The sequence below is a fragment of the Juglans regia genome, chromosome 8 (assembly GCF_001411555.2).
Source record: "Juglans regia cultivar Chandler chromosome 8, Walnut 2.0, whole genome shotgun sequence".
Taxonomy (NCBI): Eukaryota; Viridiplantae; Streptophyta; class Magnoliopsida; order Fagales; family Juglandaceae; genus Juglans; species Juglans regia.
In genome coordinates this window covers 19,002,242-19,027,613 of record NC_049908.1, presented here as the reverse complement: position 1 = coordinate 19,027,613, position 25,372 = coordinate 19,002,242, and the positions used below count along the sequence as shown (strand labels likewise).

Here is a 25,372-nt window from a genome sequence, read left to right as displayed (position 1 = left end):
AAGGGGCTACCTCAACCCATTTAGAAACATAGTCAATAGTAAGCAAAATGTACAATTAGCAATAAGAAGAAGGAAGTGGTCCCATAAAATATATTCCCCAACAATAAAAAATCTCATTCCCTAGTTTGGGTTGCATAGGCATCATATTTCTCCTAGTGATTCCTCCTAATTTTTGACAAGGTTTACAAATTTTACAAAAACTAAAAGCATCCTTGAACATAGTTGGCCAATAAAATCCAATTTAAAACACCAAAAATTTCATTATTAGGCACACACTTCCTAATGATTTGATCTGAACAATACTTAAAAAGATATGGATCATCGAAAAAGAAATACTTAGCTACAGCTTTCAACCTTTTTATGTCTTGAGCCTTCCAATGAGGTGAGGTTTTTCCTATGACCAAGAAATTCACAAGGTCAGCATACCATGGTAAAGTTTCAATTGAAAACGATTGTTCCTTAGGAAAATAATAAGAAATTAAAGAAAATTGCTCAGGAATTTCAGGTGTAAGTGGAGAAAGATGATCTGCCCCCACATTTTCTACTCCCTTTTTGTCTTTTATTGTGAGATTAAATTCTTGTAATAGGATTATCCATCTTAACAGCCTCGGCCTGGTGTCTTTTTTTGACAATAAAAATTTCAACGCTGCATAATCAGTGAATATTATGACATATGAACCAAGAAGATATGATCAAACTTATCCAATGCAAAGACTATAACTAGTAATTCTTTTTCTGTGGTGGAATAATTCTTTTGGGTAGCATTTAAAGTCTTACTAGCATAGTATATGACATATGGTAACTTATCTCTTCAATGTCCAAGTGCAGCCCCCACAACAAAGGCACTTGCATCACACATTATTTCAAAAGGAAGTGACCAATCAAGGTATTGAATAATAGGTGCAGTGATGATAAATGTTTTCAGCTGATCAAAGCCATTTTGACACTCTTTCGTCCATTATAACTTGACATCATGGAGGAAATAAAAATAAGATTATGGTCATTGCCTGGAGGAAGCCAAGGCGAGGTTGGCTTAAGTTAAATGTTGATCAAAGTAGCATTCGTAATCCAGGTGAAATGGGAGCTGGTGGTTTGGTGAGGGATGATCTCGGGAATTTGGTTTTTGCTTTTTCATGTTATACTGTAACCAATAATTCTGCAAAACTTATGGCACTTCGGATAGACATAAAACAATGCAAGGAGTTGGGTCTTAATAATATTGTTATTGAATTGGGTTCTTTGTTGGTTGTTAATTGGTTGAATAATGATAGGTGTAGTCTTTGGTACTTGGAAGACTATTGAGATGACGTACAAAGTTTGCTCCATGGTATGCAATTTTGTGTTCAACATGTTTATAGGGAAGGTAATAAGTCAGTTGACCATCTTGCCAGATTTGGGAGTAGTGGTTGCAATCATTACTAGAATGAGCAAAGCAATATTCCCTCTCTTATCAAAGGATGATTATGTACAGATCAGAGTGGCATGCCTCATATTAGAATCTGCTAAGGTTTTTTGTCCTTTTAATAGGCTTGTTTAGATTGATTCTAAGCCTGTTAGATGTTTTGCGGCTTTTGTTTCGTTATCTTTGGCTTTGGTTGTTTTCGATACTTGGGTTTTTTATTTTTATTTTCTATTTTTGTAAATCCCAAGTGCCTTGTTTGTTACCACAGTATTTCTCCACCATAAGTGAGGGCTATTAATAAACTTGGGACGGGGCTGCTATGTGGGTAGCTTCCAGCTCTTTCTTAGAAAAAAAAATGCATTAAAAGTTGACAAAGAGGCTTAGAGATAAACCTAAAATTCCTTATGAACCTTCTATAAAAACCAGCATGCCCTAAAAAGGATCTAACATCTTTCACATTTTTAGGCACAGACAAATTTGAAATTAAGTCTATTTTAGCTTTATCTACCTCTATGCCCCGAGAGGACACAATATGCCCCAAAATTATCCCATGTCTCACCATGAAATGACATTTTTCCCAATTCAATATCAATTGTTTTTCTTCACATCTTTTCAAGACAACTTGTAAATTAGAAAAACATGCATCAGATATTTTCCCAAAAATTGAAAAATCATCCATGAAAACCTCTACAATGTCCTCAATCAAATTGCTGAAAATGCTTAACATGCATATTTGAAAAGTGGTTAGGGCATTGCATAGCCCAAATGGCATTCTCTTGAAGGCAAAAGTCCCAAAACAACAAGTGAATGTGGTCTTCTCTTGATCCTCAGGGGCTATTTCTATTTGATAATAGCCAGAGAAGCCATCTAAAAAACAATAATATCCATGCCCCGCCACTTTTTCTAAAATCTTATTAAGGAAAGGTAAGGGAAAATGGTCCTTCCTAAAGGTGGCATTTAATTTCCTATAGTCTGCGCACATCCTCCAGCCTGTGGTCTCTCTAGTAGGAACTAATTCTCACTTGTTATTTTCCACTACATTTATACCAGATTTTTTTGGAACAACTTGGATTGGGCTAACCCACTTGCTATCAGCAATGGAATAGATGATGCCTATGTCTAACAATTTCAAAACTTCTTTTTTTACCACTTCTTGCATTGTGGAGTTTAGTCTCCTTTGCATCTCTCTAGAGGGTTTTGAATCCTCTTTCATATATATATATATATATATATATATATATATCCTATGTGTCCGAATAAGAGGACTTATACCTTTGATGTCAGCAATGGACCAGCTAATGGCTGATTTGTGTTGTGCCAAAATTTCCAGCAACTTACTCTCTTGGTTAGGGGTTAAGAGTGCAAAAATACCATTGGAAATTACTTTTCTGGCCCAAGGTAGGCGTATTTCGGCTCCGAGGGCAGTGGTTTTAATTCCAGCACTGGGGTCTTTTCATTGGAGGGCTGTACCGAGGCTTGTAGTGTTGGTAGTGGCTCAAATTTGAGTTTTCACTACATCTCATTTGAATTTCCTACAACACAAAGAGAAGAAAATTGAATAGTAGATTCAATTAAATCAAGGGAGTCTTCTAAATCCTCCCAATGTTCATCATAATTGTAATTTAACAAAAGATTTTCAGCAAATAGGGATTCCATTGCATTGAATTCTTGAATATCTTTAATTTCTTGAAGTTGCCTGCACAAGTTAAAAATATTTAGTTCTAAAGTCATATTCCAAAAACTCAACTTTAAACACCACTCCTACAATTAATTATTGCATTAGAAGTTGCTAGGAATGGTCTTCCTAAAATCACAAGTGGTGAAGAGTTTGAGTGGGATGACAACTTCATATCCAATACCACAAAATCCAAAGGGTCATAGAATTTATCTACTTGGACCAAGACGTCCTCAACAATACCCTTAGGAATTTTTATGGATCTATCGGCAAGCTGCAAAATGATTGAAGTGGCTTTTAATTCCCCTAGCCCCAATTGCTCATACACACTATAAGGTAGCAAATTAACCCCCGCATCTAAGTCTAGCAAGGCCTGACCAATCTTAGCATTTCCAATGACACATGAAATAGTAGGTGATCCAGGATCCTTGTACTTAGGTGGTGTGTGATTTTGAATAATGACACTAACTTGCTCAGTGAGAAAAGCCTTTTACTGCATATTTAGTTTGCGTTTCACAGTGCATAAATCTTTTAGAAACTTAGCATAAGTATGAATTTGTTTAATAGCATCAAGAAGTGGAATGTTAATCCTAACTTGCTTAAAAATTTCTAAGATTTTAGCATACTGTTTTTCTTTATGCAAAGAAAGCAAACGATGTGGAAAAGGTGCAGGTATGGGACATGCATCATTATTTGGATCTAAAGTACTTGACTCACCGCTAAGTAAAGGAGGGTTAGCTTTTTTACCTAAGTTTCCTACACTATGGGCAGGGATATCCACAATCTTACCATTCCTCAAAGTTGTAATGGCTTTCACTGATTTCACATTGGCCCCTTCACCATTATTTTGAGATGGTTGACCTTGACCTTGCCCTTGTGGATTGGGTTGGGGTTGAGATGGGAATTTGCCCTTTTCTTGGTCACTTAGAGTAGTGGTTACTCTAGTTAGGGTCCCTTTGATGTCATTGATGGCCTGGGAGTTTTGGTTGTTGATCGTGGTCTGACTTTGTATAAACTGTTGTAGGCTAACCGTTAGCTGTTGAATGGAGTCTTCCACTCCCTTTTTTTGCATTGGAGGGGGCTGATTTGCAAAAAAAGAGAGTCCTGAGCCTTGGCTAGCTGCTACATAGGGGGTATACTAACTTTGTCCTTGTGTAGATGGTCCAGATTGTTCATTTTTCTAGCTAAAACTTGGATGACTTCTCCAACCTGCATTGTAAGTATTAGAATAAGGTCCAGAAAAATTCTTAGAAATCATATGCACAGGGTTGGATTGATAAAGCAAAACTTTGTTAAAAGCAGGAATTGTTGGGCATGCATTAGTCACATACCCTGAAACCTCACATATGTTGCATTTTTCAGAAGTTGATGATAAAACATGCATTTCACTGACTTTCTTAAGCTCTAGAGAATCTAACTTTTTAGACATCAATGCAAGTCTAGCATGTAAATCATCAACTTCTTTCAAATGATATTTACCACCCCCACTAACAAATTTTTTATTTTCAGATCGATCATACAAGTCAGAAACATCCCAAGATTGAGCATTTTTTGCCAATAATCAAAGGCTTCCTCAGGCACTTTGTTGAAGAACTCACCATCGCACATAGTTTCTACAAATTGCCTCATTTTTTGTTGCAACCCCTCATAGAAAAAATTAACAACACTCCAATTCTCATATCCATGGTGATGACATGCATTTAAAAGGTCTTTGAATCATTCCCAACAATGATAAAATGTTTCGACATCCTTTTGACAAAAATTAATGATTTGCCTTTTCTAGGCATTTGTTCTATACGTGGGAAAAAATTTCTTTAAAAACTCAGTTTGCATTTCTTGTCAAGTCCCAATGGATCTTGGTCTTAAAGAATTCAACCATGTCTTAGCCTTGTCTTGTAAGGAAAATGGAAACAATTTTAACCTTATGACCTCTTTTTTTTTTTTTTTTTTAATTTTATGAAAGAGAAGGAAGTCACATGTCCAATAGTGACCCCTGCCCGAATTTATTAATGAACTCTCACTTGTGGCGGAGGAAAACCGTGGTTACAATCACAAAAATATCTCTCAAGACCTACCAACGAATTACAAACAAATAACCAAACCAACCAAAATATAAAAGAACTGACATAAAAAACCTTCTAAACAAGCCTAACGAGCAACACAAGAATAAAAAAGAAACCAACAGCAGAGATCGGCACTACGCTTGGGATACGGGTTGGAAAGGTTCTGCACTAACCCCCGTCCCAATCTTGACACTACGCAACAAGAGATCTGCAGTATCCCTCAGCAACCCCTTGTGCATTAAAACCTTGCCTCATGTGATTTACACTGAATGGATGCAAGACCCCATTTATCAATCCTTATCAAACCTCGCAGCATAGCAGGTGAGTCTAAAGTATTTCTCCATTCCGCATCTCCCACTCTTGCCCCCCACCGAGCAAGCCAATCTGCTACAGCATTCCCTTCCCTAAAGATATGGGAGAATTTGTAATCCATGTTTTTTATCATCTCCTGAATCTCCTCCCAATAATCCTCCAAATACCAGATGCCACACCGATTTTTCCGCAGCCACGACAGTACAACCTTTGAATCCAATTCAATATCAATAGCAGACAAGTTTAATTGTTTACAACGTTTAATACCCTCCAATAACGCCCGTAGTTCTGCTTGCGTACTATCTCCATAGCCTAAGTTCATAGAGAATGCCAACAAAACAGACCCTTGCGTATCCCAAATAACCCCTCCAGCCCCAAAATACCTGGATTACCCAGGCAACTCCCGTCCGTGTTTAACTTGACTCTACCATGTAAAGGTTTAGACCAAGAAATGAGATGAATGGGATGTTGTTGAATAGGAATAGGAGTAACATTCAGACACCCAAGAATGTAAGAATCATTCTGATTAAACTTTTTAAACTTAGTAAGTCCTTGTCCAAGTACACCTACCCAGTGTTTGATAGAAAGCCATACCGCCTGACTTGTTTCAAGTTTATTCTCCATTCGAGCAGAGCACCTTCTTCCCCATAATCTTATGACCTCTTCAGTGCATGTTGTATCCATAAATGTGGAACACACTTCTTCAAACTCTTTGATATGCAAATAGGGATTTTAAGAGTCTATGTCATCGAAATGAGGTAGCAATGGAATCATCCCAGGTTTAAAGTTAAAATTATTTGAATTCAAAGGTTGAATAATGTAAGATGGTGGGCTGGTCCTAACAGGCTGCAAGTATTCTCTAAGAGTTCTGTTATGGTTTACCGTCTCCCTATCATGATGTTCATTTTCAGCTATGTTGCTATAAGTGTCAGAGAATGATTCAAATAAAATATATGCACTCGATGATGAGGTTAATGATTATGTCCTAACAAGTCTAAATGTGTTATCTCTTGCCCAACCAGATATACAAACTCGGCAAAATAAAAGAAAACAAAATAGATTGCAATAAGAAAAATAAAAGATAAAAGATAAAAGCAAACAAGTTAAATGAGAGGAAGTAGATATCACCTAGGTTGTGAAGAGGTTCATAACTCTATAAACACCCTCTCAGCGTTTAGAAAAATACTCTGATGACACCACTGGTCCCCGACAACGACGCCAAAAACTTGATGTGGTCTCAAATGTGCTTCCAAGTGTAGAAGTGTCAAGTTGTATGAAGGATAAGTCCAAGATCGTATTCCATAGGGACAAATGATTTTCAAAGTATTTGTGAAGGCTTATAGTAAAAATATGGTGATGTAAAATGCTATGTAAAATTCTTTTTGGAATTTTATGTTTATTAAAACAGTTTGGAAAGATAAAAGGTAGTTTGTTCACAGTAAAGGATTTGCCAATGGAATGTATGGTGGAGCTTGGAGGATCTTGGATCTATGACTTTGCACTAAAATATGAATTAAATCATGCAAAACTTGATTTCTAAAAAATGGAATGGTTCCAAAGATGTTAAGATGCAATTTTAGTTTTATCAAGACACAACATAATTACTAATCAGTAGCTAAAATCGACAAGTTCATAGAATCAATTTGACAAACACTTGGGTCACGATTTAAGACATCCTTCGTTTCCACCATTTACAAGGTTTTCTGGGCATTACTCTCCTCTTACTAACCCAATCAAGGTGTTAATAAAAAAGAATGTGAGAAATATAAGCTCATAGTAAATATGCCAGTACCTAAAACAAATTATCCTCACTAAGCATCCACCAAAATTACTATTACACGTAGCTGATGGAATCCTTGATTAATTCAAGGTTCTGATGTGCCTTGTGTCTACAATAGAGCAAGAACAAGAGCAAGAGATTTCATCAAAATTCCCTCTCCAAAATTCAATTTCAGAAAAAGTAAGGCATGCAATTGAAACTACAGAAAATCCAGCAAGCAATGAAGAATAATAGAAAGCTTTACCGCAACCCAGGCTTTTGAATTATCCGAACATCACCATTGTAACTCAAAATTACACCCAAATGAAAAACCCTAGAACCCCACAACGAAATGCCCTCTCCCTAGTAAAAATACACAGCAACGTAAGAAATTAACTAACTCCCTTGGCTTGAATCTTCCATACCTTTTATACCCGAATCCTTTGCCATTCTTCTCTCTCATCACCATGGATTTCCTCTCCTCCATTCACGTAACTGATTCTCTCCCTTTCATTCCTCTGCTTGCCTTCGGTTACAACAGTCGTGCTCCCCCTTTCTTTTCATTTACTTAGATTACTTATGGGCCTCACTCCTGCAATGGGCCATGGCTCATATAAGTTCTAATTAAGCACTAGCCAACCCAATAGTTGATAGAAATAATATTCAGACCATGTACACGTCAGTTAAGTGCTTCTGATAGGAGAACATGAAGTTTATATCTACTAAAGGTGTAAATGGTCATTTCACAAGCCAGGAAGAGCTAATGCACATTGCTTGATTAATACTCTTATTTTAACAAATAAAGTTCACTTAACCCACTATATTAAGAGTAATAAAAACAACATAATTATCCATTTATCATCCTCATCACTTATAGAGTAGACCAGTATGTCATCAACGAATACGACAACAAAGCTATCCAGATAGGGTCAGAATACTCTGTTCATCATATTCATGAATGCGGTGGGAGCATTGGTTAGTACAAAGGGCATTACTAAGAATTCGTAGTGCCCGTACCTCATTCGAAACGCCATCTTAGGGGTATCCTACTCCCTAATCTAAAGCTGATGGTACCCTGACCTCAAGTCAATTTTCAAAAATTCCAAAGCTCCCTACAACTGATCTAATACGTCATCGATACGTGGTAATCTTGTTCTTTATTGTTAGCTTGTTCAATTCCCTGTAATCATCACACATCCTTAATGACTCGTCCTTCTTCTTTATGAACAGTACTGGTGCACCCCAAGGTGATGAACTAGTGCGAATAAATCCCTTCTCCAAAAGTTTCTCTATTTGATCCTTAAACTCCTTTAACTCTAGCTGAGCCATACGGTTTGGTGCTCTATGAATGGGGGTTGTATTTGGTTCCAGATCTATTACGAACTTTGTTTCTCTATTGGGGGTAAGCTTGGTAGGTCGTTTGTGAAAACCTCAGGAAAATCCTCAACTATAGGCATCCCCTAAATCTCCTTAGCCTCATGAGAGTCTTCTACTGTCAGCGCTAGATAGGCCAAAGCACCACTAGCGTTGCTGTTTCTAGTTTGCAAGGCTGAAATTGGAAAGGGACTAGCCTTTACATTTCCTCCCATATAACGGACCCTACCAACTTCTGGTGGATCAAAAACATTCTCCTTACCCCAGCAATCTATCTTGGCGTAATGCTTGGATAACCAGTCCATTCCTATTATCACATCGAATCCCAATAGGTTGAAGATAATCAGGTATGCCTCCATAATCCTTTCACTTATACTTTTTCTTAACAATATCATCTTTATTCAACTCATAAACACATAGGATGAATACATGAGGGAAGTCCCCCCAAAATAATGCTCTCCTCAGATAGTTTAAGAGCATCCTTGGCTAAAACATGAGCCAAATAATTACCATCTCTAGTCTTTCATATCTGGTAAGTTGTGGCTGCAAATTCTTCAGTGTCATTTTTGTTCAGGATTGAAAACAAGTGAGCTAGCAATTCCTTAAAAGCACCTTCCATGACCACTACGTTTTGTAACTTCCTTGAGCTAATGACCCACACACCTTGGACAGGGCAGCAAGACCACAGTGAATGTATTACATATTTTGGTTCTTGCTGACACACCGGACAGACTGAGGAATCGACCATCCTTTTCTTAAATAGATTGAGTTTAGTAGGGATGGACTCATGGCAGGCTCTCCATATCAACATTCTGGTTGCCTTAGTAACGCCTAGTTTCCAGATCTGGGACCAAACTTTCTATTATGGGGGTCCATTTGATGATTGACCTTGACCAGTGTAATACCCAGCTCCTTCTTCTTACGTACACTTCTCTCTTTCTGACGTATGTTTCGTCTTGATGACGTAAGCAAATCCTGAAGGTAGAGATTATGTGATCATCTGCCTTTCTCACTAGTGACTGCGAGCCACGTCATGCGTGCCAAACCATGATGGCGTGTCTCGAAAGATATCGTGTGACTTCTAGGGCACGCCCAGTGTTTTAAATATGCTGGAAATATTTATAAGGAGTATTTCCATCATTATTGAATTAAGATTTGATCTTAAATTCGACAATCATAATATTATTGAAGAGTTTCAAAAATATTATAATTGCCGGAAATCATGTTAATATTATTATTAAAATGATTTCAATTATTTAAGATATTATGAGATTTAAATTATGTTGAGAACTTTTATTAATTAAATGGTTTAACCCTTTTAAATATGTTAAGTGAGACTTCATCATTCTATTAATGATGAAGAATATTATTTTATAAACTAAAGTTAGTTTAAAATAATATTTACCTTAATTCCTCTAAGTGTTTTTAATTAAGTTAATGTTTTACGCATCTTCAAATCAGTATTTTAATTCCTCGTCATTAGATCGTTGTGTAGATCCCCAGACGAAAGGACTGGGTTAAATACCCAGACCCCTCTCTTTCCCTCTCATTTCCCCGTAACCCTCTCTCTCCTCCCTCTCTCATTCGGCGTAAGCTGTACGCAGACCCACCCCAAGCCGAACGGCTTAAGGCCTCAGCCCGGCGTTGCCGTGCGTCGCCCTTCCTCACCACCGGCACCAATGGCTTGCTCTCCCTCCGGCAAGTCCATCCATGCCGACCTCTCCCCCTCACGCTCTCCCTTTCTCCATTTCGGGACTGCACAGCCTGTATGGGCTTAGTGCGCGTAGCGCCGCCGTGCGCCGCCCTCCAACGCCACCACTCCCTCGGCAGCTTCCTCTACCACCGGCCACCACTCCCCAGTGAGCTTGGCCTATATTATGCAGCCACCTCCCCTCTGTCGCACACACGCATGCACAAGGAGACCCACGCACGGCTTCACCGTGCGCGGCCCCTAGCGCCGCCGTGCGCAGCACCCACGGCCACCTAGCAACACCATGGCTCCTCCCCGAGCTCCTCCATGTGACCCATGGCCAGAAACCCCCTCCTCTACCTCACGGCTTCTTCCCCCCTCTCACGCACGGGTTGCACGCCGTGCACCACCATGCACCGCAACCCATGGCTGATGACCGCCATGTCCAGCCTCCTCAGGCCGCCACCAAGCCAACCCAACCTCCCATGGCCCCGATCTGCCACCCACGAGAGCACACTCTCTCCCACTCTCCCATGGCTTCTCCTCCACGGTATGGCCAGATTCGCCACCGTGGCGCCACCTCGATGCCACCACGAGATTCACCGCACCTCCCTTAGCCAAGCCCTAGGTCCAAACCACCACTTTATGTGGTGGGTAACCACTGCACGTGATGGACAGTCACTGCGTGTGATTGACTGCAACTGTACATGGCTAGATCCGCCGTGTTATGCCCCTTGCCATCATCACAAGGCCATCACGAGTCTTTCCAAGACCACACCTAGCTATCCAAATGCCTAAACAGTCACCGTACGTGAGTTTGCCACCACGTACGACTCTTCCGACATCATCGGCTATGACGGTCAACGAGCAACGCACGGGTTATCCCGTCGATGGTATAACCCTCTATCCCTTGTAATTATGTTAGATATTGATTAGTTGACTAGGTTGTGGACTGTGCTGTTAGTATTTGTGGAGTTGTGGCATTGTGATGAAGTGTTGGGCATTCTGTGTAGTGAAGTGTTGGGCTTATCTGTGTTGTATGGAGGTGCATTGTGCCGTGTAGTGTACTGTGATGTGTTGGGTGTAGATGGGAAGTGTTGTGGACTGTGCCATGTAGTGTGATTGGGGAATATGTGCTGTAATGGTGGCACGGTATATGTGGAATGGATACAATGCACGCTGAGTGTACTCTGTGTGCATGTGGCGTGTTGTATATGTAGGGAGTACAAATGGAACGTACTCCATGTGATGGTGAGATGCACCATATGGCGGGTACGCTATAATGGTGACATGCCGTGATGTGTATGAAGGGAGTTTACGATGAGTGTACTCTGTGGGGGTGTAGTATATGTGAGGAGTACACGTGGAGTGTACTCTATGTGGTGGAGTAATGCACCATGTGGCAGATATGCCATAATGGTGATGTGGCATGTGGAATGGGAATAGTAAGCGCTGTGTGTACTTTATGTGTGGCGTAATGTGAGACAAAGAGAGTATATGTAAAATATACCCTCCTGGCGTATTGTGGAACGGGACGAGTACAAGTGGAGTGTACTCAGTGGCGTAGTGCGTGTAAGAGGAGTACATGTGGAATGTACTCTATGTGGTGGACGATGCACCATATGGCGTGTATGCCATAATGGTGATGTGGCGTGTTGTATATGTGGGGAGTACATGTGGAATGTACTCCATGAGATGGTGAGATGCACCATATGGCGTGTATGCCATAGTGGTGATGTGGCGTAACATGCATGGAGTATATGCAGAGTGTATTCTATGTAGTCGAGCGACGTACCATACGGCGAGTATGCCATAGTGGTGATATGTCGTAGTGTGTATGAAGGAAGTATACGAGGAGTGTACTCCATATGATATGGTGATGCACCATATGGCAGGTATGCCATAGTGGTGATGTGATATGTATGTGAGGAGTACATGTGGAATGTACTCTATGTGGTGGAGTGATACACCATATGGCAAGGATGCTATAATGAAGATGTGTCGTAGTGTATGAAGGGAGTACACGGGGAGTGTACTCCATGTGATATAGTGATGTACCATATGGCGGGTATACCATAGTGGTGATATGGTGTGTATGGATGGAGTACATGTGGAATGTACTCCATATGATGGGTGATGCACCATATGGCGTGTAGGCCATAGTGGTGATGGAGCGTATGTAAAGGGAGTACGAGTGGAAGGTACTCCATGTGATGGAGTGATGTACCATATGGCAGGTATGCTATAATGGTGATGTGGTTTGTATGAAGGGAGTATACGTGGAGTGTACTCCATGTAGCAGCAACACTCCGTGTGGTGTGTCGTAGAGATAAGGATGGTTCTGTGATTGATGGGCGTGGAACGTGATGGATAGTGTCCGGAACTGTGGAACAGTGTCTCGAAATAGTTATGGCATAGCCTGTAGTCTGAGGTGACAAGTGTCACTGCGATGGACTTATGGCTAAAAGTATGCGTGAAGTATCAGAGCAAGTATAAGAGTGCGCAGCAAAAGCATGACTGAGGAATGTCACGAAGTGACATGACTACTGACAGTCGTGCTTGTGATGGGTGAAGTAGTGGAATAAGTGTAAGAGTACGCAGCGGAAGCATGACTGGGCAACGTCACGAAGTGACGTGGTTATTGGAAGTCATGCTTATGATGGGTGAAGTGTTAAAGTGTAGAAATGACGTAACGGGAACGTGACGAGATGTCACGATGTGACGGGAGTACGTGAGGAACCGTACTCGTGATGAGTCAGGAGTGATGTAGTAGAATGCTAGGTAACACGACAAGGTCACAGTGTAGCCCTGGAGCAATCTCGGGCTATATAACGTGACATGAAACGTAGTTATGAATGGAGTCTTATCGTGTTAAGTGTTGGGATGAACTGTCAAAAAGGACTGGTAGCGTGAAGAGTCATGCTAGCCGGGTTAAGAGAAGATTGGTATCGGAATATGGCCCTTGTCCCTACGAGCAGGTGATCAACGTGTTATATACGTTGATCTTAGGTGATAAAGGGGTAAGGTACCTGTGTAACATGGTGAGATACACGTGCCGGACGGATTCACCATATGTAATGGGTAATCTGTCATGAGCATAGTTGCACGGTGCTTAAGCCTCAGAGTTGGCTTAGAGCCATGTGTCTTGTATGGATGGGAATGAGGATTTAGTGTGGGCCAAGATGCATGAAGGTAGTGACGGATGCATCGTTAGGATTGAGATGTGTGATTCCATCGGTCGGAATCATGCGTCGAATGTGGTTGTAAGAAGAGTAAGACGAATGTCCTAGTGTCTTAATCCTAAGGTGAATAAGGGGTTCACTTTAGTGGATGAGCACTCGAGACAAGACTTTGAGTTGGAAGTTGTGGTGACCGTAAGTGGTCCTCGAAGGGTTTAACATAGTGAAGGGCACGTAAGTGCACGGGATAGAAGGAGAGTGTTCTAAGTATAGCGTAGTTCTATTTATAGTTTAAGTTACTTATGCATTAGATAGAGAATGATGCTAAGGTTATGTGTATGCATGTAGGTTGCCATCTGACAAGCACGTGAATGGACTGAATGACATGCAAGTAGCATGGAGTCCAGGTAAGTGTTACGTTCATACTCTTCTAGAGTTCTCAAAGATACAAGAAACGCTTTTCCTTTAAGATGCTCACGAAAAGACTAAAGACGTTTTAAGAAAGAAAATGCTAAATGTTCAAAAGTGTAAGTATGTACGGCCCCTCCTTGGTAGCCCCTTTTTACGCATCCAAAGTATTAATTGTACGCATGTGAATGGATGACTATACGCTGTATCTATTGTATGTATTTTCTAAGAAAAATCCATAAACTGATGAAGATGCATGAAAGGCATAAGAGCGGATGCTTTTGTGAATCCTACGAACCGACGCTCTCATGTGCGCCACAAGGTGACGCTCGTGGATGCCATGATTGACGACGTTCAAGGTGAGGCTTATAGGATGCCACGAAAGCTAACGCTTAAGCCCATGTATGTTCTTAAACGAAGTTTTCCACGAACGAACTGTTAAAGAGAGGATAGAGCTGAAATGAAATTGAAAAAAAATGAAAAGACCATTTTCGGGCTAACGCCCCAAACGATATTTTCTCACGAAAAGAAATGTTTTCTCATAAAAAGAAAGGACTGTTAAATGAAAGAACGAACTGAATGAAAGCTTTAGCTCCTTCGAACTGACATGAACGAATGAATGAAAAGCAAGAAAGAAAGAAATGAAAGCATGAATGTATGAAGACACGTAACGGCCACATGACATGAATAAAAAGGGTACTGATGAATGGGCAGATTGCAATGCCGGGTAAGTAGTGCTGGAAGTGCACCCAGTGCTACCCCCTATGAAAAGGGGTTCCCAACCCGTGGCCACGGGTGGAATCCGGGTCCAAAGGAAGACCGCTAACCCCAAACACACGGGGCGTAATTGTGTGTACTGGCCTATGAAAGCGATAAGAAAGAATGGATGTATGCACGCACGCACGAACGCACGAATGCACATGTATGCACAAGAGCACGGACTCTTTCAGAAATGAAGGCACTGACGGGGGAAACGTTTTACGACAAGAAAGCCTTTTTAAAGTAAAACCTCGTACAACGGCTCTTGAAGAAATGAAGGCACTGACGGGGGACACGTTTTAAATAAAGAAAAGCCCCGTCCAGTGACGTTTTCAAACGAACGCACACAAGACACGTAGGCACGCACGTAATAGTATGTACGAATGATGAATGCATGAATGAAAACCTATGTTGTTATATTTTAACCGTATGAAGTAATGCTTACGAGTCTTTGACTCATTTTAGTTTTTATGCATGTCCCTCCCCATAGGAACTACACGATCGGGACGGACACGACCCATGGGGAAGAGCACGGAAGTGTAGGCGTGAGTTTTAAACGTACGAGAGGCCTTTTTATTATAAGATTTATGTTTTCCGCTATAACCCTATTTTATTATCAAAGCACATTTTATTTATAAACGTGAAGTCTCGCATCCTGGGGATGCAAGTGAAAAGTTTTAAACAGGACGGTAATTCCCGTCGTCCTTTTTATAAAAATATTTTAGAAAAAGTCCCACCATAAGGACGGGCGTTACAACCAGACACCTCCATATCTCCTAGTAAGTGATAGGCACTCTTAACTGAAAACTTGCCATCACCAGTGCATCTCCAGGACAGTTTATCCACTACCTTAGTGATGCTTAGGGGAATCTTGCTAATGAAACCTACCTCTTCTGGATCAAAAACCTCCTGCAACAAAATCCCCTTCCACTCACCTCTTTGCTGATCAATCAAGAAGCTTAACTTCGATGACTCATCCAAACCATGCCTCATAGACTGTACTTTGAAAGAAAAGGGTCTGGGGATCCATTTATCGTGCCAAACCTTGACTGATTCACCATTTCCAATACACCAGAATAAGCCTTCGGATAACACCGCCCTAGCTGCAGTAAAGATCCTCTATAGGAATGAAGGGTTACTTCCTACCTTGGCCTTCTGAAAATCAAACTTGTAAAAATATTTTGCTTTCAACACTCTTGCAACAAGAGTATTAGGCTGTTGGACTAGTCTCCACCCTTGCTTTGCTAAAAGAGCGACATTAAACTTCTCAAAGTCTCTAGAGCCAAGACCTCCCTCCTCTTTAGACTTGCTAAGAGTCTTCAATGGAATCCATTTGGCTTTGGATCTATCACCTTTTGTACCCCACCAGAAGTTCTACATTAATATCTATTGATGGCATTCAAAATTGCTTTTGGGAGTTCAAAGTTGCTCATACAGTAGGTGGGTATGGCTTGCACAATAGATTTTAGAAACACCTCCTTACTAGCCTGGGATAGAAACCTCACAGTCCAGCTCTGCATCCTTGCCCTTATGTTGTCCAAAACAGGCTTAAATGCATTCAATTTCTACTTTCCCACATAGGCAGGTAGCCCCAGATATTTCTCATAGGACTTGGCTTCCTCCAACCTTCAAGATGATCAAATAGCATCCTTAGCTGTTGCTCTTGCATTGCTGCTAAAGTAAATGATTGTTTTGTCCATGTTGAGTCTCTGACCAGAAGCTGATTCATAAGCTTTGAGAGTTCTATAGAGTCTGCTCCACTCCAATGCATTAGCCTTGCAAAAAAGTAAGCTATCATCTACAAAAAAGAGATGGTTAACAAGTAATCTTCCTCTAGCAAAAGAAATCCTGAAATGAACCCCCTTTGCTCAGCTTTATCCAGCATATTTCCAAGATCTTCTAAACAAATGATGAAGAGGTAAGGAGATAACAGGTCCCCTTGTCTCAGCCCCCTCGAGGGAAAGAACCTATGCTGTGGACTTCCATTAATCAAGATAGAATAGTTCACAGTGCTCACACACTGCATACCCATATCAGTCTACTCCTTATCAAACCCCATCTTATGCAAAACAACTTCCATGAAACCCCATTCAATCCCGTCATAGGCTTGCTCATATCCGGTTTGAGGGCCATATACCCTTCCTTTTTGCCCCTCATCCTGTTCTTCATCGAATTCATTGCTTCAAAGGCCACAATAATGTTGTCTGAAATCAATCTCCCAGGCACAAAAGTACTCTGAGAAGGAGAAATGATAGAAAGAAGAAACTGCTTCTACCTATTAGCTATAACCTTTGAGACCACCTTATAAAGGACATTGCATAAACTGATGGGTCTATACGAAGATACTAGGTTGGGTTTCTTCTTCTTAGGGATCAATGCAATATAAGTATCATTAATCTCTGCCAATCCTCTTCTACAAACTATGTTTTCTTGCATAGAAACCACCACCTCGACACCCACCACTTGCCAATTGTCTTGATAGAAATCTGCAGAGAAACCATCTGGCCCAGGAGAGCTAAAAGGGTTCATGTCAAAGACTACAACTCTCACTTTCTCAAAACAGCACCTTTTCTTCAGCTGCATGTTTATATCATCTGTGATCACAGTGTCCTCTTCCTTCAGGACTTCCTCAATACCCCTAGGCTGAGATGAATTGAAGAGGTTCTGGTAATTAGCCAGAAAAAGGTTACTGACTTCCCCTTAGTTCGTGGCCCATATCCCCTTCTCATCAGATATCCTCTTTATAGTGTTAGTCTTCCTCCTATTAGAAGCACACTTGTGAAAAAGTTTAGAATTGCTATCCCCTTCCTTGAGCCACTGTTGTTTAGCCCTCTACCTCCACTTCAGCTCCTCATCATGCACTGAGCTATCCATTTCCTGTTGTAGAGCCTTAATTGGGCCATTAAGCTCACCTGCAATTGCCGGATCAATTCCCTTTTCTGTCCAAGCAATTTCTTGTGGTTGCCAACTGAACCTTTTGCCCAAGTCTTTAACTAGTTCTTGGAGCTTAACAATGCTTGTTGGACATTTTCCATCTTGCTTTGTCTACCCTAGGCAGTCTCCCAAACCCTCTTAACAATGTCTCTACACTCTTGTTTCTTTGACCAAAACGCCTCATATTTGAAGATTCTCTTGTGAGCAAGCTTCTCCTCTTCTTGGTTAAAATAGTGAACAAGCAAAGGGGAATGATTTGAATTAATCACTGGCAGAACTTGGACTATACTATTCTCATATAAACTTGGCCAATCCTTATTCCCAAAAGCTCTGTCAAGCCTTTCTCTTATGAATCCTCTCCCCTCTCTATTATTGCACCATGTGAATCTCGAGCCATTAAACCCCAAGTCACTGAGCTCACACACATCAAGAGCCTTCCTAAACCTTTCCATTTGAAGAAAAGGTATATCAGTAGCCCCTTCTTTCTCCTCATTCGTCAAGATCTCATTAAAGTCCCTCATGCGTAGCCAAGGGCAAATGCTATCAGGTTTTAAGAGTCTCAACAAATGCCAGCTACCCTTTCTCTTCTCCACAACTGGGTCCCCATAAAAGCCTTTTAAATGCCACTGTCTATCTTCATTCTCATTTGTCATCACTAAGGAGATATGATGTCTCGAGTAAGATTACAACTCTGCTCTAGTATCCAAACCCCCACATCATTGCTAAACCACCACTCTTCCTTAAACTGTCCACCACAAAGCTGTTAGCATACCCCAAACAGCTCCTAACCTTCTCAACTCTCTCTCTGTTGCACTTAGTCTCAGAAATAAATTCTACTTTTGGGGCCTTTTCCTTCACCAAAAGGTGAAGCTTATGAACTGTTTGGGTGTTCCCAAGCCCTCGACAATTCTAGTATAAGAAATTCATGAGAATTGGTAGGGTTGCTTAGCAGCCGCTACCAACATCACACAGTCCTCTGCCTAAGCAAGAGAGTACTTGCTCCTTTTTTGTCCCTTACTCACACCTTCCAACTGTTTTTCCCTTTTTCTTGTTAAAGGAGTTAGCTCACTCATAATACAATCTCCAAATGGCATAACCTCTTCTATGCTTGACTCTACCCGAGCCTCTTTCTTCTAGTTAGAACTCCTCTGAAGACCTTTCCCACTATTACTACTTTTTTCAAGACTATTTGGGTCCATGGTGACCTGTCCTTGATTGAGATCACCCCTAACTATTTTGCCTTGATAAGGGGCTCATAGGTGCAATCGTGAATCTTGCTCAAACCTTCCCTTTCTTGCCTCCCTTTGAGATGTCAAACTCCCTTACATGGTCATCAATTTGCTCATTGCCTAAATTAGCGACTGCAAATCAATACTTGTAATAATGGGGTTGTGTAGATGGCCCTCCAAGGTTTCCTCTACCTAATTCTCTCTTCCTTGAGTTTCTCACCAGTTGCCCCTTTGGAATCACTCTTTTAGCCTAACAAACCACTAGAAAAAGGTTGCTTACTGCTGGCCCATAATCAAGCACCATACTGTTGAGAACACTATTCCATTATGCTAGGTTCCATGTCCACTAGATCACATCTCCCAGAAAAATGCTTAATCACCCCACATCTATAGAAAAAGTTAGGCAACCTCTCAAATCTGAAGGGAATCCAATGCTTCAAATCTCCCAAAGAAAGAAACCTGCCTCTAGCCAAAGGCTTTGTGATATCCAACCATAACTCTAACACGTAAATGCTACCCCCAACTAAAACCATTACCATGCATGTCCACCGTGAGAACCTCTCCTACAAACCCTCCAAGTTTCTCCCCTGTACCTTGGTTCATTCCTGCAAAAGGTGAATCATGACATTGTAACCAAAATGGTTCGTACATAAACTGCATGGTTTTTGGTGAGACTTCCCTTTCACAGTCATCTAAACAGACTAAATACTTGTTAAAGGTCCATGGACGACCATACATTATCCTTTTTCTTGTCATCACCCTCCTTGAACTTGATCAAAAACTTGTTTCTACCTATTTCATTGAAAACAACCTTGCCCTCAAGTTGCCAAAGTTTGGCCAGTGTTGCCTTGAAGGCACCATTGTTAATCCTTTGGTCAGCCACTACACGCGCCATAACACATTTCTTGCTCTTCTCAATCGAAAATAGGAGGACTTCATCACTCATTGCCACTTCCTATTGTTCTTCCTCAGTTAGTTTAAGGCCCTCACACAATGTAGCAATATCACTATCCATCACTGCAAACTCCACGGGCACAAACCCGAGAGAAAAGACTAAGTTTCCAAAGGAAACCTGGAGAGAAAGCCTCATTATTCACTCAGTGAAAAGGAGGACCATTGTCAAAACCTAGAGAAAAAACTTGTATGGAGAGAAAATATTACTCCCCGTAGGTCCTTTCACCTATACTTAGAGGACAGTACCTAACTACTCAAGTACAAGTGACCGTTCCTCCGTCAAGAATTGTGACTGCTGCTGCTTGAGGTAATGATTATGTCAGCAGGTTACACGTTCGTGCAAACTATTGACAAAAAAGACCTTGTTGTGCCTGAGTCAAACAAGGCACATCCCATATACTCGTATATCGTGATTTTACCTAAAGAACATTCACCAACTACCATATACTTAGTAGCTAAATTAAAATGGCTAAGTTCCATAAAAAGAGAGGGGTACTATGGAAAATACAAATAATGACTTTTGTCACCTCTACATCTGGTGCTTCCTTGTCTATTTCACCTAGGGTAAAAGCATAAACGTGAGCTTGGGCAAGCGGCCTTTGATTCGATCTGTTGTTGGGAGCATTTCAGCCTCCTTGTGTATTTTTATTTTGTGAGCATTCTCGAATCATATGCCCTGGTGACCACAACTGAAGCATACTCCTAATCCAACTCAACATTTTCCACTGTGGACCTTTCTGCACTTCCGGCAGGTAGTAGGTGTAATGCCCGTCCTTGTGGTGGGACTTTTTATAAAATGATTTTGGAAAAGACAACGGGAATTACCATTCGATTTAAAAAATTTTACTTCCATACCCAAGGTGCAAGACTCTAAGTTATAAAATAAAATGTGCTTTGAGAATAAAAGAGGTTTACAGCGGAAAACATCAATTCTTACAATAAAAAGGCCTAATACATTTAAACTCTTATGCCTAGACTTCCGTGCTCTTCCCCATGGGACGTGTCTGTCCTGACGTATACTTCTCATTTAGTTCCTATGGGGGGAGGGGCATACATAACAACTAAAATGAGTCGATGACTCGTAAGCATTATTTCATAAAGTGAAAATATAATAACATAGGTTTCATTCATGCATTCATCATTCATACATACTATACGTACATGCATGCATGCATTCATTTGAAAACACCACTGACGGGGTTTTTCTTTATAAAGGATTTTCTTTCGTAAAACGTGTCTCCCGTCAGTGCCTTCATTTCTTAAAGAATGCATTCATATATTCTTCTTATCACTTTCGTAGGCCAGTACACACTGTTATGCCCCTTGTATTGGGGTTAGCGGTCTTCCTTTGGACCTGGACTCCTCCCGTGGCCACGGGTTGGAAATCCTTTTCATGAGGGGCAGCACTAGGTGCACTTCCAGTACTACTTACCTAGCATTGCAATCTGCCCATTCATTGGTACCCTTTGCATTCATTCATGTGGTCGTTACGTATTTTCATACAGTAAGACGTTCAATCATTCAATCCATTCTTTCAGTTCAGTCCTTTCTTTCAGCTCTATCTTTCATTTAACAGTTCATTCATGAAAAAATGTCATTTAAAAGCATGGGCTTAAACATAATCTTTCATGGCATCCATAAAACGTCAGTTCATAGGGACATTTTAAAACACTTTCTTCGTGTTAGTCAAAGCATTGGTTAAAGCATCAACATTTTCTTTTCTTAGAAAATACATACAATAGATATAACATATAGTCATCCATTCACATGCGTACAATTAGTACTTTTGGGTGAGTAAACAGGGGCAGCCAAGGAGGGCCGTACATACATATACATTTCAACACTTATACTTAGCATGTTTTCATAAAACATCTTTCGTGTCTTTTCATAAAGCAACGTAAAGAAAATCGTTTCATTTTCATTTTTGTATCTTTTAGAAAACTCTAGAAGAGTATGAACGCAATACTTACATGGACTCCATGCTACTTTCATATCATGCAGTCCATTCATGTGCGTGTCAGATGGCAACCTACATGCATATAGATAACCTTAACGTCATTCTCTATCTAATGCATAAGCAACTTAAACTAGAAATATAACTATACTTCACTTGGAACACTCTCCTTCTATCTCGTGCACTTACGTGCCCTTTACTATGCTAAACCCTTTGAGGACCACTTACGGTCACCATATCTTCCAACTCAAGGTCTTGCCTCGAGTGCTCATCCACTAAAGTGAACCCATGATTCACCTTAGGATTAAGACACTAAAACCTTCGTCTTACTCTTCTTACTAACCACATTTACCGATGCATGATTCCGACCAATGGAATCACGCATCCCAATCCTAGACAATACACCCGTCACTACCTTCATGCACCTTAGTCCACACTAAATCCACATTCTCATCCATACAAACCACACGGCTCTAAGCCGACTCTGAGGCTTAAGCACTGTGTAACTACGTTTAGGACAGATTACACATTACATATGGTAAATCCGTCCAGCACATATGTCTAACCAGATTACACATGTACCTTACCCTTTTATCACCTGAGATCAACATATGACACGTTGATCACCTGCTTGTGTTAACAAGCACCATACTCCGATACCAACCTTCTCTTAACCCAGCTAGCATGACTCTTCATGCTACCCGTCCCTTTTGACAGTTCATCCCAACACTTAACACGATAAGACTCCATTCACCACTACGCCTTATGTCATGTCATATAGCTCGAGACTACACCCAAGCTACACCGTGACGTTATCACGTCACCTGACATCCCGCTACATCATTTCTACGCCAACTTTTAACTCATCACGAGTACGGTCCCTCACGTACTCCTGTCACATCGTGACATCTCGTCACATTCCTGCTACACCATTTCTACACTAACTTCTCACCCATCACAAGCACGACTGTAAGTAACCACTTCACTTCATGACGTTGCCTAGTCATGCTTCCGTTGCACTACTCTGATACTTGTTCTGCTACTTCACACATACTCCCAGCCATAAGCCCATCACGGTGACACTTGTCACCTCAGACGATAGGCTACCCCATAATTACTTCAGGACACTGTTCCACAGTTCCCGACACTATTTACCACGCTCTACACCCATCAACCACACAACCATCCTTATCTCTACGACATGCCACACGATGTGTCGCTACACCCCTTCGAGTACACTCCACGTATACTCATTTCACACATGTTATGCCACATCACCACTATGGCATACACGCCATATGGTGCATCACTCCATCACATGGAGTACACTCCACGTGTACTCCTTTCATACACGTTACACCACACAGAGTACGCTCAGCATGTACTCTTCCCATTCCACACAACGTCATGCCACTATTACATCACATACTCCATAACACTACACAGCACAACCCACAACATTGCACCACACTTCACTACACAGAATGCCCAACACTTCACTACACAGCACATCACAACACAGCGAACTCCACAAATACCAATAACACAGTCCACAACCTAATCAACTAATCAACATCTAACATAAATAACGAGAGATAGAGGGTTATACCATCGATGGGATAACCCATGCGTTGATCGCCGATCATCACAATCGATAATACTGAAAGGGTCGCACGTGGCGGCTAACCCAAGTACAGTGGCTGATTGGGCGTTTGGATAGCTAAGTGTGTGATCTTGGAATGGCTCGTGGTGGCCTTGTGATGGTGGCAAGGAGTGTAATATGGTGGATCTAGCCATGTACAGTGGCTGTCCATCACGTGCAGTGGCTACCCACCACATAAAGTGGTGGTTCGGGCTTAGGTTAGACCAAGGGAGGTTGCTGGTGGAGTCGTGGAGGCTCGGTGGTGGTGGCACGGCGGTCCACAGTGGTGGAGAGAGGAATGGTAGTGTGAGAGGGAGAGATGTCGTGAGAGAGAGAGAGTGAGGGAGAGAGTGCATGCATGGGTGGCAGATCGGGGCCATGGGTGGTTAGGATGGGTTGGTGGTGGCCTGAGGATGCTAGAGAGGGTGGTCACATGCTGTGGGTGGCGGTGTATGGTGGTGGACGACGAGAAACCCGTGCAAGAGAGAGGTGGACTCATGGGGGCAAACGGCAGGGAGATGGAGGCCGAGCTCGCTCGAGGAGGATGCCGGTGTGAGGGGAGGCTACCGTGAGGTTGGTGGCATCGGAGGACGGCGCACGGCGGCGTGGCAACATCAAGCCCATTCAGGCTGTGCACTACCGAGAGAGAGGAAGAGAGAGCATGAGAAAGGGGGACTGGTGTGGGGGGACTCACTGGAGTGAGGTGCTGCCAGTAGAAGGGGCGGTGAGGCTCACCGGCGCACGGCGGTGCCGGGCTGGGCAGTAGAGGAATCGGGTGAGAGAGGGTGTCGTACAGTGCAAGCTGAAGGAGAGAGAGGGGGGAGAGAAAAGTGAGGGAGAAGAGAGAGGGGTTGGGGTTTTATTCTAAAACCCAACGTCTGGGGATCTACGCAACGATCTAACGACGGATCTCAAACACTGATTTAAAATGCATAAACATTAACTTAATTAAAAACACTTAGAGGAATTAAGGTAAAATATTATTTAAACTAAACTTTAGTTAATAAAATAATATTCCTTCATCATTAATAAAATGATGAAGTCTTGTTTAACATCTTTAAAAGAATAAAACTATTTAATTTAATTAGAGTTTTAAACATAATTTAAATCTCATAATATTTTAAATAACTGGAATCATTTATATAAAATGATTCCCCACAATTATAATATTTTTGGAGCTCTTCAAAGATATTATAATTGAGTTATTTAAAATATTACTTGGTTAAATAACGATGAGAATATTCCATTTAAAATACCCATAACTTCAAAACACAAAGCTAGCTTTAGAAATCATATAGTATCTTTAAAAACACTCCATCAAGGTTCGACATGCCTAACTAGGCTCACAGTCGTTAGAGAGAAGGGGCGGACTGTTGCATAATTTCCGCCCTCAGAATTTGCTAACGTCAGAAAGAAGAAGTCTCATGCCAGAAAGAAAGAACGTACGCCAGAAGGAAGGAGCGGGGTGTTACAGTAGGTGGGGTTGGTGCGACGCCCTTGCCCTTGTTTGTTCCTTGTATTATCCTCCTCTTAGCGTTACTCCCTCCTGCAATGAAGGGAGAAGACCTCTTCCTTTCTAGGCTAATTTGAGTCACGACGTTTGTTTGCTCTGCTTTAGCTATTGAGGCTATATTAACCAATTCTTGGAAGTTATCAATGTGGAAACAGGCTACGTGACTACGAATTTGGGGCTACAATCCACCTTGAAATTTATGAGCCTGCATCTTTTCGATGGATATTAGATGTAGAGAAAACCTTGCAGCTCCATTGAACCAAAGTGGCGAACTCTTGCGCCTTCTGTTGTTTCATCGATTATGGGAAGAATTGATTATCAAACTCTTGAACCTTTCCTAGGTTAAGGCAGCGATTTTGCCCAATTCTCTTATCAACAACTGCCTTTGTGTATCCTACCAAATACCGACTTCCCCATGCAGCAGATGCCTCGCATACTGCACTTTTTCTTCTTGAGTGCGGCCGCTGATCTCGAAGGTCCTATCAAGATCGAGTAGCCACTTGTTGGCCTCCATGGGTCCTTCAT

At 41.4% G+C, this 25,372-nt stretch overlaps 1 protein-coding gene across 1 annotated transcript; it reads right to left on the bottom strand.

The window, feature by feature from the left end:
* Positions 1 to 8,671: 8,671 nt before the first annotated feature.
* LOC108997852 lies at positions 8,672 to 18,208 on the bottom strand. The gene is made up of 7 exons (XM_018974239.1): positions 17,690 to 18,208; positions 16,968 to 17,285; positions 16,650 to 16,856; positions 16,248 to 16,419; positions 15,768 to 15,973; positions 15,510 to 15,617; positions 8,672 to 8,980 (listed from the first exon to the last, which is right to left on the bottom strand). Exons 1-7 carry the CDS (start codon positions 18,206 to 18,208, stop codon positions 8,672 to 8,674), a joined length of 1,839 nt encoding a protein of 612 aa, XP_018829784.1.
* Between the last annotated feature and the right edge of the window lie 7,164 nt (positions 18,209 to 25,372).